General features: G+C 39.8%; 1 protein-coding gene across 8 annotated transcripts in view; it reads left to right on the top strand.

Annotated features, from left to right (window-relative positions):
• The window catches only part of GNAS (GNAS complex locus), a 265132-nt gene that overhangs the window by 184784 nt on the left and 66654 nt on the right, over positions 1 to 13694 (top strand). For 4 of the 8 annotated variants that reach the window (XM_061631144.1, XM_061631145.1, XM_061631148.1 and 1 more), the window contains exons 5-6: positions 8768 to 8836; positions 10310 to 10407. In XM_061631144.1, the coding sequence (XP_061487128.1) occupies positions 8768 to 8836; positions 10310 to 10407 (167 nt within the window). The remainder of the gene's footprint in view (positions 1 to 8767; positions 8837 to 10309; positions 10408 to 13694) is intronic. The other 4 variants (XM_061631146.1, XM_061631147.1, XM_061631149.1 and 1 more) reach the window with 1 other exon arrangement.

Raw genomic sequence — 13694 nt, 5'->3', positions numbered from 1 at the left:
GGAGGGTTTCAGATTTGCAGTACTGCTGTCTAATTATGAGCTTTGTATTTTTCATAGGGATAAGATGGTTCACAGGCAAGACCTAAGGTGACCTCATTTACATCGCAGGAGTTAGTGATTTTGTCTTTATTTCCATAATCCACCCAACTCACAAAAAGGTGGAAAAAGTGACACAAATTCAGTAACAAATATATCAGAAAATCAAATCCTCACACTCTGGAGAGAGCAGGAGCTGAGGCAAAAATCAGATCAATGACAGATTTTCAGGTAGTGGCGAAGGGCCAATCAAGGGGCTATACAGAACCCACCCAGGGCAAGGAGTTGCATGGGCTGTGTGCTACAACACAGAAAGCCCTTCTCCATCTTTCTACCATCCGGCATAGCATGCTCAAGGGTCTCTTCTGCTGACCCCAGTAGGCAGGCCTTGAAACATGGATCATGAAACTAACTTACGGCCTATTGGGTTCTGTCCAGATAGAGAGCTGGAGGGTACTCCAGAAGTTACAAATGAACTTGTGTCATACTTTCCCCACCTTTTTGCATTTAATGCATGGTTTTACAGTTGGTTTTCTTTAATGTATTGTTGTTTTAACCAATATTTATTTCTGGTTTATTATTTATTTTCAAGTGCAAAGGCAGGATAGAAGTTGTGAACATAAATAGTGTTGTCTACATGGCTAATTATTACACTATCCTGAGCAGTGGAGAAAAGATTTCTGCAAAGTTCTATGACCTAATCATAGTTAGTCCATAGCTAGACTAGTTTCCTTACAAGTGCCCTCTCAGCTTATGTAATCTGTTCAATTACGTTTGGACTGTATCCTTTGGTGGGTTTTTGGTGAAGAGCAGAGAGGAATTTTTGCACCTCTGTTTAAAAGAAAAAGTGATGTGTACTGAAAGTAACCCAGTGGTCTGTTGACATGGCTACATTTTGGATCTGGATTTTTTCACACTTATAAGATCATGATCTTGCATTGTAGACAACACTACACAGTCTTTCATGGATAGCAGAAGGATATTTTTAGAGTTCTTCTATGAAAAGTTTCCATTATATAGTTGCAGGAATAATCTGCATTGCTGCTGTTACATCACGTGCTCTGTTAGAATATAGCAGCAGATGAGTTGATGTTATGACGACAAGAAACCAACATGCAAGAGTCAGTCTGGCCTTTTCTTTCCAGGTAACACGCCTACTGCAAAGTATGGCATGGGTAACTTGGTGAGGTTTGTAAGCCATTCACTTTGATAGAGCACAATTTCTGAAATGGGACAGGATTGGCATATGTAAAGAGCCATGCAGAGTTGCTAGGAGTGGATCAGAGCCTTACCGTGACTCTTCATCGCCCATTTTTTCTACATATTGATTTAGGCCATATCAGATACCCAGCTACCTTGCTTTTTGCTTTATGGCTGTCTTTACATGCGTGTTCAACATTGTGAATTCTGCTGCCTTGCAGCTTCCCAATTTATTATTTATTTATTTAATAAAACTATAGACCATTTATTTTTTGAAGCAATTTACAATAAGAAGAATGAAAACTCTAAATTATACATTAAAATACAATATATGTCTGCAAATATCACCAACTAAAATTTCAAAATATAGAATATCAAAATACAGATCAGAACAAACCAGCAATTAACAGTTGGGGAAATGTCCAGACAGAAATACATTTTTAACTTGTGTCTAAAATGCACTGCAGTTGGTGTTTCCTTGATAACAGAGAGGAGAGAATTCTAGGGATAGGGGAGAATATTGGTCTGCTTTTTGCAGCAGACCAACTCAGTTCAACAGTCCTGAACTTGAATGCAATTTAGAACACAACAACAATTGGATTATGCAGTTCTCCAGATTTTACAGTGCTGTTACAGTGGGGAGGAGAGCCCTGCTGGGAGTCCAGAGTCTGTGAGCTCAAATCCCTGCTCGTGTCTCCTGGGTGTCAAGGGCCAGCTAAAGATCACCCCCACAGTGAGTGGCTCAGGGTTTACGTGCCCTGACCTCTGTGCAGCCATGGGCAAGATGCATAGTCCCAAGGAGCCCAGCTGCCCCCCAGCTAGCAGTTCTGGACAAGGAAGGGGCTGGCTTGTGCTGCTGTGGCAAGCTGAGCAGGCCCTAGGCAGCTGGGGAGGACTAGCCTCAGAGGGAGGCAATGGTAAACCCCCTCTGAATACCGCTTACCCTGAAAACACTATTCAAAGGGTAGCCATAAGTCGGGATTGACTTAAAGGCAGTCCGTTTCCATTTTTTGTTCTCAAAAAGTGTGCACAAATATATATATATATATTATGTAAAAATGTGTACAAAATGCATGTCTTAGGGAGAAATGCACTGAAAAGCATATAAAATGTGTATCTTAGGGGAAGAATGGCTAAACATGCAAAAATTTAAATGCAGAATTTGTTTTGGTGCATTCTTTTGAAAAAATGTGCAAGAAATGGGATGGGGCAGATTTATAATTGAGCAGCATCAACAAAACTGACATGGAACAGGATTAAGTTCTTCTGCCCATTCCCAGCCCCTTGGGTGGTACATCATTTGTATGGTGGTGAGGCTGGGCAATGTGTGTGAAAGTCCTCATATATCTGTAGAGCTGTGGAAGTAGTGGCACCTATGCCACTAAAGAATTGTGTATAGTTGGGGGTCAAAGTTGGCACATTATGATCGGCTTTGGACTTGATGTCTCTTTCCCATAGTATGTTGACTTACCTATGCCTGCCTCTTTATGCGGGTTTTTTTGCTTGCTTTGTACCCTCTACTGGCCATATTTATTTATTTATTTTCATATGAACTGCAACCCATAGTATTGACAGTCAAGCCTCTTTCCTGATGTTGGAGAAGCTCAAACAGAGGCTGGGTTTAAGAAGCATGTTCTCCTTCTACACCACAGTGCTTATTGAACACCAGTGGGGTATAAGATCTTGTAGAATATATAGAAGTAACGTGTTTCAACTTTGCATACCATCTACAGTAAATTTCTGTTGCTCATACCTGACTTCTACAGACAGCAGACTGGATGAGCATGGAAGCTGCTGTGATTTATTCTTCCTGTCTTACCTGCTGAAGAACCCAGGTGCTGCTGAGAACAGCTAGTTGTAACAATAGTCTCTCATAGGTTCTGTGCATGCAGGGTCTTGCTCACCAGCTCCCTGTGTTAATTGGCTCTTAATCAAACTGAAATTAGAACTTGCTGGCTTTGGGTAGTGGTCTGCCTATCTTTTAAAAATCCACGTTTTGTGTTACTTTAAGCTACTTCATCTTTCTTGACTATTCCCTTGAGAAGTATAGTCAGTGACTCAAATTCAGGACTTTGAGGATTTTTTTCTGATTTCGTTTTGAATCCTTGGTATATATTTTTTAAATGCACAATGACTTCAAGTGTTCTGGCTTTTAGACTATTAAATGTTAAGAAAATTTGGCTTATTTAACAATACTGTATTTTTTAAGTGAGTATTTTTTAAAAGTGCAACCGTGTCAGTGTAGAAGTGGTTCTTGTATTTACACAGTACCTGTTTGTATAACATTTATATATTGTACTGAAAAGTACTGCTAGCAATACCAGCCAAAGTCCAAAAAGTAGAATCTGTGTCTTGATTTTGTTAAGGTTTATTTTCCTATTCAGATTGTTTCATAGTTGCTACTAAATACCAAGAACTCTAGGAAATCTCAAAGGCTGCATTCCCTTTTCCATCACATCACTGCACCGATCCTTTTTAGCAATAAAACACATGGGGGGGGGAGTGTAAAATCTGATGTTGATCAATAAGTGCCATGTTCCTACTTAATCCTCTCTTCTGCATAAGCTGTACCTACAGCAAGAGTGGGGGCGTTGCTATGTGTTTTGACCATGGCCAAGGGAGACTGCTGGGTGCTTTCAGATGAGGCCACAAGAATCTCAGCGTAATGTGATTCTTGGCATATTGCAACCTGCTCGGCATGGCAGTGTCACACCTGGGTTAGAGGAGAAGCTTTAGCTAGAGCCCTATAAGGTGCCCCACAGCTGCACCCTGCTGTATCTGCTTGGAGGAAGCTGAATGGCTGCTGTGTCTTGTGTGTAAATGTTGTCAACCACTCTTCATTTGGGGGATAAGAAGCTAACTAAAGTAATGAAAACTGCATACCTAGATTAACCCCACCTCGACTCTCCACCTAATTTGTCAGTAATGTAAACCCGCAACTTCAAACAGGGTAAGTGGCATCCAAACAATGTGTTTAAACTTCTTTGGGAGTGGACTCAGTGAAAAATTGCCTACTAAAAGGTAGAATGAGAGAATTGTAGGGTTGGAAGGGACTTCCAAGGGCATCAAGTCCAAGCCCCTGCTCGATGCAGGAATCCAATTTAAAGCACACTTGACAGGTCTCTGTCCAGCTGCCTCTTGAATGTATCCAGCGTTGGAGAACCCACCACTTCCCTAGGTCATCCCATTGTTACACTGCTCTAACAGTTAGGAAGTTTTTCCTGATGCTCAATCAAAATCTAGTTTCCTGTAACTTGATCCCATTGAATTCATACAATTCATATGGCTCATATCTCAGTTATTTGCTGATAATCCGCTAATCTAAATGTTAGTATTGATTGTGGGTCCTGATTTTGATTTCCCAGCTAAGAAGTTCAAGGAATGTGGACTTGGATTCTTTTTCCATCCCATGTGAAAAGTTAATAACCATATTAAAAAGATAGGTTCAGGTTAGTATAAGGTAACATCAAGGAAAGTAGTATTCTCATGAATCAAACATTTTAGCTGTGAAACTTACAGCTCATGCTCAGTCAAATAAATGAATCATTCCCCAGTAGAGCATACCTGTCAAAATAAAGCTCTTCCTACAATGCCTGGGACCTCCTGGACCTCCTCCTTTCTTCCCTTTTTCACTTGTGAATAGAAATGTCTCAAGGGAGAACGTTGCTTGAGAATGCATCCCATTGTTCAGAGATAAATGCAAACCCCCTCAGACTTGGGTTCAAATTCTTCCTCAGTGAATTAAATAACAATGACTGTGGCCTAGCCCCAAGTCAGCCTTTCGTAAATTAGTAGAGTGGAATTCTAATACTAGTAGAACTTGGTAGCATCTTTTCAGACTACCTAGTATAACATAACCTTTCATAGGCTACAATCTATTTTTTTAGGTGCAAAACTGGAATAACTGGCAGCAAGCAGTACAAGGCAGTTAATGGAATGTTTATTCTCAGTGTTTTTCATGTTTAAAGGGAACTGTAGCAGCTTTTATGCTACAAATTACATGGGAGAGCAAGAACACAATGTCAAACAATTTGCAGTTAGTAACAGGCGAACTATCAGTAATCCCTGTTTAAGACTCATTTTACGTCATTAATTTTTGTACAAACTCTTGTTCTACCACTTAATGCTTAATATGGCCAGTAGAATTGTCTTTTGTTTTGCTAAGACTATCCACTGAGCTTCCTTAAGGCATGGCCAGAAATACTGAAATGTTCGTCACTTTATGTACGTTGCATGTATTTTGTTTTTAAAACAAATCTGTTTCAGACACTAGAAACATGGAAGTATAGGTTCAGATGTTATTGTCACTAAAAAAAAAAGTGTCACTTAATGAAGTGCACCATTTAAGAGTAGGATTTCCATGAAAAGGTTTAAATAGTAAATACCATCAGGTCATTGCCTGTGTTGGAACTGCAGGTCCATCAACAGGGAATGGTTAATGCAAACATATTAGAAAATTGAAAATTGTGGCCTAGTTCCTGCAGCTTGTGTGATAAGATGGTGAACCTTTGCCTGGAATGTGTACCATTTTTAATTTTAGGTAGGAGTGCACTGAATGTTCTTCCATACAAAAAACCTCTGCATCTAGAAGTCTAACATGTCAAGGAGAGGGTTTTTTCAAAGTAATCTCCCCAGCATGCTAGTTTTCTGCATGTATGCATGTTTTTATAATGTTCCATTATGTGAACTCCCACCTGCATTGTGAAGTTGCATAGACCCACTGAAGGACTAAGCCTGTGTGGAAGAGCAGCTCTGTACTTCAGAAGTGTTGGCATTGCTTGATGCATTAATTGAAATGGGGAACGACTTGCTGGCAAAGAACTCAAAAGGATAGACTGAAAAGGAGTTATTGGGGAGATTTAGAAGAATTGGAACATAAAGTTCACATCTTGGGTAGATCCAACAGAAATTAATTGTTCTAAAGCATTTTTTTATTCTGCTGCAGATTCTTTTCTTCTAATACATATGTGTATAGCTGCAGCAAATGCTGCTGAAATATCTACAAGTAATTTTATTAATCTCCCCACTATTCATTGAGCTAAAGTGTGAATCTGATGTTCCCTTCAAATGTAAGCCCAATTTTGTGTTTTGCCCTGAGATTTGGATTTGGGTTACTTCATTCCTGCACTCTAGTCAAACTTAAGTGAAGTTCACGTCTTTAGATGTTCCAGAAAGTCATGGAATGTATAGGTTACCATTTCTTGCATGAATTAATGAGTTTAGGTAGAGCTTGGAAAAGTTACTTTTTTGAACTACAACTCCCATCAGCCCCAGCTAGCATGGCCACTGTATTGGGCTGATGGGAGTTGTAGTTCAAAAAAGTAACTTTTCCAAGCTCTGAGTTTAGGTGTCACTTATGTCTGCCTGTCTTTTGCATGTATTCATTAATACCTATCTGTTCAGGGTTAATTTGTAAAATCATCAGTATGGCTTTTATATGCATAATCAGCAGGAAGAGAACTGCCATTCCCCTGAAGCATGCTTTGCATCTGTATAGAATATCAAACCCTTTAGTTTGTTCAGTTAACCTGATTGACTTGTGTAAAAGGGGAGCTAAAAATATCAAAGGAAAACTAATTTCCACTAATGATTTCTCATAATGATAATGATTAGTTGTTTACTGGGCCCAATTCAAGGTGTTGGTTTTGACCTTTAAAACCCTATACGGTTTTAGCCCAGTCTATCTGAAGGAGCGCCTCCAGCATCGTCAGGGATGCCGCTCAACAAGATCAGCCTCAGAAGACCTTCTCTCGATCCCACCGGTTAAAACAGCTAGACTGGTGAGGACTAGAGAGAGGGCTTTTTCAATAGTGGCCCCCACCCTGTGGAACTCTCTCCCAAATGATCTCCGCCATGCCCCTTCTATGATGAGCTTCCACCGGGCCTTGAAGACCTGGCTCTTCAGGCAGGCTTTTGGGGTGGGTTAGGTTTTTATTGTTATGGTTTTAAATGTTAACGTTTTAATGTATTGTTTTTATCTTGTACGTCGCCCAGAGTGGCTAGACATCCAGCCAGATGGGCGACTAATAAATTTAATATTATTATTATTATTATTTATTATAGTGTTTCATATGTTTGTGGCTTTATCTTCATATTTAAATATAGAATATTTTAGTCTTGTACCACATATCCTGGGATTATGCACATGTGGTTTGTTTAAAAGGGGGCACACAATTTAATGTGGATTACTCTTTACTCAGCACATGATGATTCTCGTGTGAACTAAAAAGTACCGTGTTTTTAGCTGATGTCAAGCTCCCTTACCAGTATATGATCTGTGATAGCTTTTGATACATGTAAGTTATCTCTTCCTTTGAGTGACAAGGATGAAAACCCTGATGGGGAGGGAACCTGGTAGTGTTGGAACAGATGTAACACTGAAGCTTGGTTAAAAGAACAGTAAAACTACATTTTCCCTGAGCCTTCCTGAGAATGTAACAAATTCTAATAGTAGTGTACTGTTGTTACTGTACAGATAAAAGTTCAATTCCTCAAATCTTTTGCTAAGTTGGTCATGGGCTGAAGCGTCATGTTGTATTTTTCTTGGAGTCATTTCCAGAGATCTCTCTTCTTTCTGGAACCTGAAAATCCAGTACTTCTGTAGTCACCAATTCAGAATGGATTCCAAAACAAGTCAACACAAGTGAATAGTACCAAGATTTTGCTCTTTAGAAGTCTCTAAGTAGTTTGACTGTTTCCAAAATAATTTTTGTGTTCTCTCTTCTTTGTGCAGTTCTCCCAACTAATTGGTAAAGCCCGATTATTTAATGTTCTCTTCTCTATTTGGACAATATATAACCATAAAACCAGAAAATATTAATTATCTGTTAAATGTTGCTGAGCTGAAAATTTCATTTGGTTCTGTGACAGAAACTGGTTTTTACTTCATTTGAATGCAGAGTTTCTCTCAATAAGGCCAGTCAGGCTTACCTCGCTTATTCAGGATTCTCAAGAGTTTTTAGAACATAGTGCAAAACCTAGAATCTAAATGAAAAAAAATTAAGATATTAGTGTTGATATTTAAAAAGGTGGAATAGTCTTATTTGTTATATTCTTAGAAACGTGTTTTAAAATTGTGGCTCATCATCTTTATGTGCATGAGCTGGGTGGAGCAGCCCCAACCTCGGTGTCAGAGAATGTTCTGTGCATTCTAGAGGTGAACTGAAGTGATCAGAAGATACTTTGGGGGTAAAACTTCTGAGATTTCTTTTTCTCTCACCTCTGCACACATGCACACCCCAAAAATAAGGCCACTTTGCAGGATTGTTTTTTTTTTTTTACAAATGTTCTCTACCATTTTAAATTTTATTATGTAGTGTGCAGAATGGTGGCCAGGCTGCCAAGACAGTTATTGCTGTTGCCCCTTGCAGTGCCAGCAAATTAAATAAATAAATAACCAAAATCCTTACATTTGGGGTGGGGGAGAGAAGGCAGCGCTACTGGAGAGCACACTGCTAAGAAACGAGAATTTCTTCTCCACCTGGATAAATTCGATTGAAATGGTTCCCCCAATTTCTCTGCCCACAAATAGGATGGAGGATGTCCAAGAGCCATTAATGCACTGCTCTATACAGCATTCTGTGGCGCTGAAGAGAATGAGGTATATTGTAATCATTTGGGACTTGACTGTTCTGAGCTCTGTCTGCCATGCTGAGTGGCTGGCACTTCTGTACCCCATACCTGTCTATTCCTGGTGACTTTTGCTACACACCAGCTTATATCAAGTACACCATTCTTCTGTATGGTTTTTTAAAATTGAAATTCTTACATTGGGTTTCAATATAGCAAGTTGTTTGAATAAGGATAGAATTTTTTTCCTTAAAACAAGTTATAGCCATTCTTTCTTATAGAAAATTCTCTATCTCTTGTAAAAAAAAAAGAAGTTAGCAAGAACATGAAGTAGTTTGTACTTTACATAAGCATTGACCATACTGAATGAAGCATGCCCCTACATTGGTGAGAATACAAGTGTTCATGCTTTGGTTTCTGAGACATTTGAATATTTTTTCCCCAATAATGTTTTATTTCATTTTTGGTATACAAATATCAGCACATAACACATGACAAAGAAACAAAAAAGAGCATCATCATATTGTAGCATCAGAAGAAGTCATTTTTTTGTTGACCATCCTTGTTTAGTAATTGTTCTCTTTTTCCATTAGGGTTATCTTATACAGACTTTCCAAAGAAGTCAGTGTTTGGTGGTTGCCAATTATGTTCTTTTTATGCCACATAGGCAATAAACTGAACCAAGTTGCTTGAAATTTGTCCACTGTGTTTCTTAATCTGGTTTGTTTGTTGTTCTGTTAATGTGATAGACCAAATTTATTGATACTGGTCTGGTTTTAAATTACCAGTTTTTTTCCATCTTCTGGCAATTGTTATTCTTGCTGCTTCTAATACACATTTTAAGAGATCTTTATGTGAGATATCCTCCCCCTCTCTTCAAATACAGAAAAAAAGTTCCATTCTAGGATCTAGACATAATGACTGTGTAATGAGTCCCATTTCATAAAATAATACACTCTTCCAAAATTCCTTTATTTTTGCACAGAACTACCCAGCTCCCCACACCACCTCCAGCACAATGGACTGTTATTACCTGAAAATCTGCTAAGGGTATGGGGAGTCAGGTACTACCTGTGAATTAATTTAAAAGAACTTTCTTGTATATGGGCTGATAATGAGTGGAAGGTTATAATGTTCCATATTTTTTCCATTTTGCTGGATCTATAGATATGCCCAAATCATGTTCCCAAATATCTTTAAGAAAATCTGTGGATCCAGTAGTTACTTGTAAGAGTATTTTATAGATTTTAGATAAATTTCCCTTATCTCAGGAGACATTTCAAAATAATTTAATCCTTTTTATAATGGGTACTGAACATAATTAAGTGGAGATCCAGGATATCAGTTAATGTAGCAACCTGTTTGTAGTTAGGAGGGTTCTTAGAACTTCTGCAGAATTAGTTTATTTGGTTGGTTGTTCATTATGTGAAAGCATGTTGCCTTTCCCCCCTTTTTTTTTGTATAGATCCTGCTGACTTGTTGCTCCCTTTATCATTGTTTTCAGGAGTTCTATGAACATACAAAAACACTTTGGCAAGATGAGGGTGTGAAAGCCTGCTACGAGAGATCTAATGAATATCAGTTGATCGATTGTGCACAGTAGTAAGTACAACCTCTTACAATTTTATTGCAATCTCTTGCAAGGGCAAAAGAATCAACATGCGAAACACTTCCTGTTTTTAATCATCTGTTCAAAGTATAGGCATAACTTCATTGTGAGTTGATGGAGATGTTTTGATAAAAACATATATTCTGGGCTGGGAACCTTCTTTACTTTGAAACAAGTTGCATGGGGGAAGGGTTATCCTGTTGTTAGTTGATTGTGGGTCAACATAGGACCTCTTGCTAGAACGAGAATGTTAAAATAGAACGTGTCTTCAATTCAAATTTTATATAAAACGTTGTTACCTGCCATGACATGCCTTATGCTTAACCAATATCCTGTACACTTTCATTCAGTATTTAGTTTTTCCATTTTGCATCCTGAGAACCATAAGCATAAGAAAGCTTACAGAAGAGGATTGTCCTGTCCCCTCACACCTTTCCTCTGCACTCCTCTGAAAAGCCTTTCTGGAAATTTGCTCAAAATTGGGCAGAGGCATCTGGTGCCAAGCAGAGCAGGTTCCCATTCCTCCAGTAGTCCCCTGTGCCCCATTCTGTGCTGATGTGGAGGGTTTTCGGGTTATCTAAAGTGGCTTTTCAGGGCTTGTGGAGGGCCGGAGGAGAGAGGGAACTGGAACATTTCCCATCTGTGACCTTTCTTCTTCTCACAGTTCTTAGGATTCAGGCCTCTCTGTTGATGAAACTTAGCATTTTGTTTGGTTCCCCCACTCCCCATCCCCCTTGGCATAAGGGATGAAATGGTAGTTGGCTGGCTGCTGGTGTTTGAAAGCAGAAATTTTCTTTCTGGAAGTTGTACCATTTAAGCAAAAGTTCTTTTTATAGCATGTTTGTTGAACGGAGAGGGGGTGAAGAGTCAAGTTCTGCCACCTTATTAGGGAACAGAGCTAATGAATGTGTCCTGGGCTCCTATGGGGGGGAGAGAGAGAGGAGCGCTAGTATGTGCTCACTGCGAAGACTGAAGAAATGTTTCTTAATTACATCCTCGTTATGCTGTGTAATGGAGCTTTCTTGGATTGTTAGAGGCCTATTACACACTGGCCTGAGGTGGTAGAGCCAATCAAGGCCCACTCTGATATGTTTGCGATGTTGCATTCTTTAATATGGGAATTTCCAATATGGGGTTCTGGTCTCGTCCCACATGCTATTCCACGTGCATGAAAATACTGAGTGGGGTAATCCAGAGTTTTGGAATGTGTTGTCAGTATGCTGATGGCATGCAGCTCTGTTCTCCTTTCCAGCTTCCACTGATGCAGTGGTGGGTGTGCTGAATTGGTGCATAGCCGTGATAATGGACTGGATGAGGGCCAAATAAACTGAAGTTCAGTCTTGACAAGGCAGAGATGATGTGTGTGGATTATTCTTATGACCAGTTGAGTGACGTTCCATCTGTTCTGGGTGGGATTGTCTACTCCTGAAGGAGTAGGTTTGTAGCTTTAGGGCGAGGGTTCTCCTCGACTCATCATTACCTCTTGAGGGTCTTCTACCAGCTGGTGGCTGAGTTATGCCTCTATGTGGACAGGGATAACCTAGCTTCAGTGGTCTATGCTCTGGTACCTCCTAGTTTAGATGGGACTGTGTTTGAAGACAGGCTGGAAACAGCAGCTAGAGCAGAATGCAGCAGCCAGACTAATACCAGGACCAGATAAATTGGACCACATACCATCAATTCTGGCCCGACTACACTGGCTGTCTATATGTGCTGGTTTTAATCTATAAAGCCTTATACAGCTTGAGCTCCCATACTTGTGAGAACAACTCTCCCAACTTGATCCTACCCTTACCTTGAGTGATAGTTCAAGGCCCTTCTCAGGGTGCCCCCTCCAAGAGAGGTCGGGAGGGCATCAAAGGGGAGGGCATTTTCATTTGTTGCCCCTCCCCCATATGTGAATGCTCTCCCCTTTGAGATCTGTCTGGCACCAGTTTTGCTGTCTTTTCCCCACCAGGTTCCTAGGAATTTGAAGGACTGATTCTTTCTCCTTCTTATAAGTATTAATTAATTTATAATTGTGTTGGCATTTTTAGTAGTTTTGTGTGTTGTAAGTTGGTATGTTTATGCTTTAAATGTTTTGTATATTTGCATTTCTTGAAAGCTGCCTGCAGCCTTTTTTATAGTAGGTGGTAAGAAATGTATTAGATCTATTTACAAAAAGTATGTTTTTAACTTTGAAATGTATCATAATATATTTGGCTAGGCTAAATTGGGAGTGGCCATAGTTCAATATGCAGAAGGTCTCTAGTTCAGTCCCTTCAGATAGAAGGATTTGGTAGCAGGTGATGTGAAAGACCTCTCCTTGAGAGCCATTGTCAGTCTAGGAGGACAGTATTGGTCTAGATCAGGTGTGGAACCCTTTGGCCAGGTTTTGCTGAGCTACAACTCCTATCATCCCTGGTCATTGGACATACTTGCTGGAGCTGATTCCCCCACACCTGGGCTACATAAGTAATCTGACCTAGTGTAAGGCTGTTCCCTGTGTTGCACGTACACACATACATTATTTTGCTAGTTTTATATTCTCCTTTTACAGGCTTCCATAATCTGCATCTGCAAGACAGCCAGTGGTACACTGATCCCTTTCTCAGAGCTCTTATTTGCTGTAGGATTTTGAGAAGCTAAGAAACAGCAGAAGTCCTCCCAAGCAGTGGGAAATACGTTTGTTGTCTCTTCTCTGTACTCCAGCACATACTCCTCACTCTCCTCACAAGGGCATGTATCATAAGACTTAGGCAGCAGGAGGGGTTGGTGGCTATTGCTAATGGCTAGTTAGTAAGCCAGAGTTTGTGAGCCAATGCCCTTTTAGGCATTTTGTTGTCATAATGGTAGAGAAAATATGTTAGAGGTGGTTAGAAATGGCATGGTTTCGCTCTACTTTTGCAGATTGTGGTAGGTTTGGGGAAAAAGGAACAGCATGGAATTATATAGCAGAGGAGAAGAGTGCAGTTACTGCTGCTTGGCTCAGCTGGCTTTTGATTCCAGGTGCGTACTCTGGCCTTGAGTATTCCAGATCTTGGTGTTTTATGTTGCTGTACACTGCCCTGATGTTTTTGAGAGGACAGTATATAAATACTTTACTACTACTACTACTACTACTACTACTACTACTACTACTACTACTTTACTACTACTACTACTACTACTAATAATAATAATAATAAATAATGCACTGCTTTTTAATAGACACTTAATGATAACCCTGCTCCCCTTTTTGTGATGTGCCTAGGACCAGAAAGCTCTTGCGCAAGTTGCATGAGCAGGACTAGGATTGCAG

This window comes from Rhineura floridana, chromosome 6 (assembly GCF_030035675.1).
Source record: "Rhineura floridana isolate rRhiFlo1 chromosome 6, rRhiFlo1.hap2, whole genome shotgun sequence".
NCBI lineage: Eukaryota > Metazoa > Chordata > Lepidosauria > Squamata > Rhineuridae > Rhineura > Rhineura floridana.
Note: the sequence above shows the minus strand (reverse complement) of the source record. Positions and strands in the feature narration are given on the sequence as shown.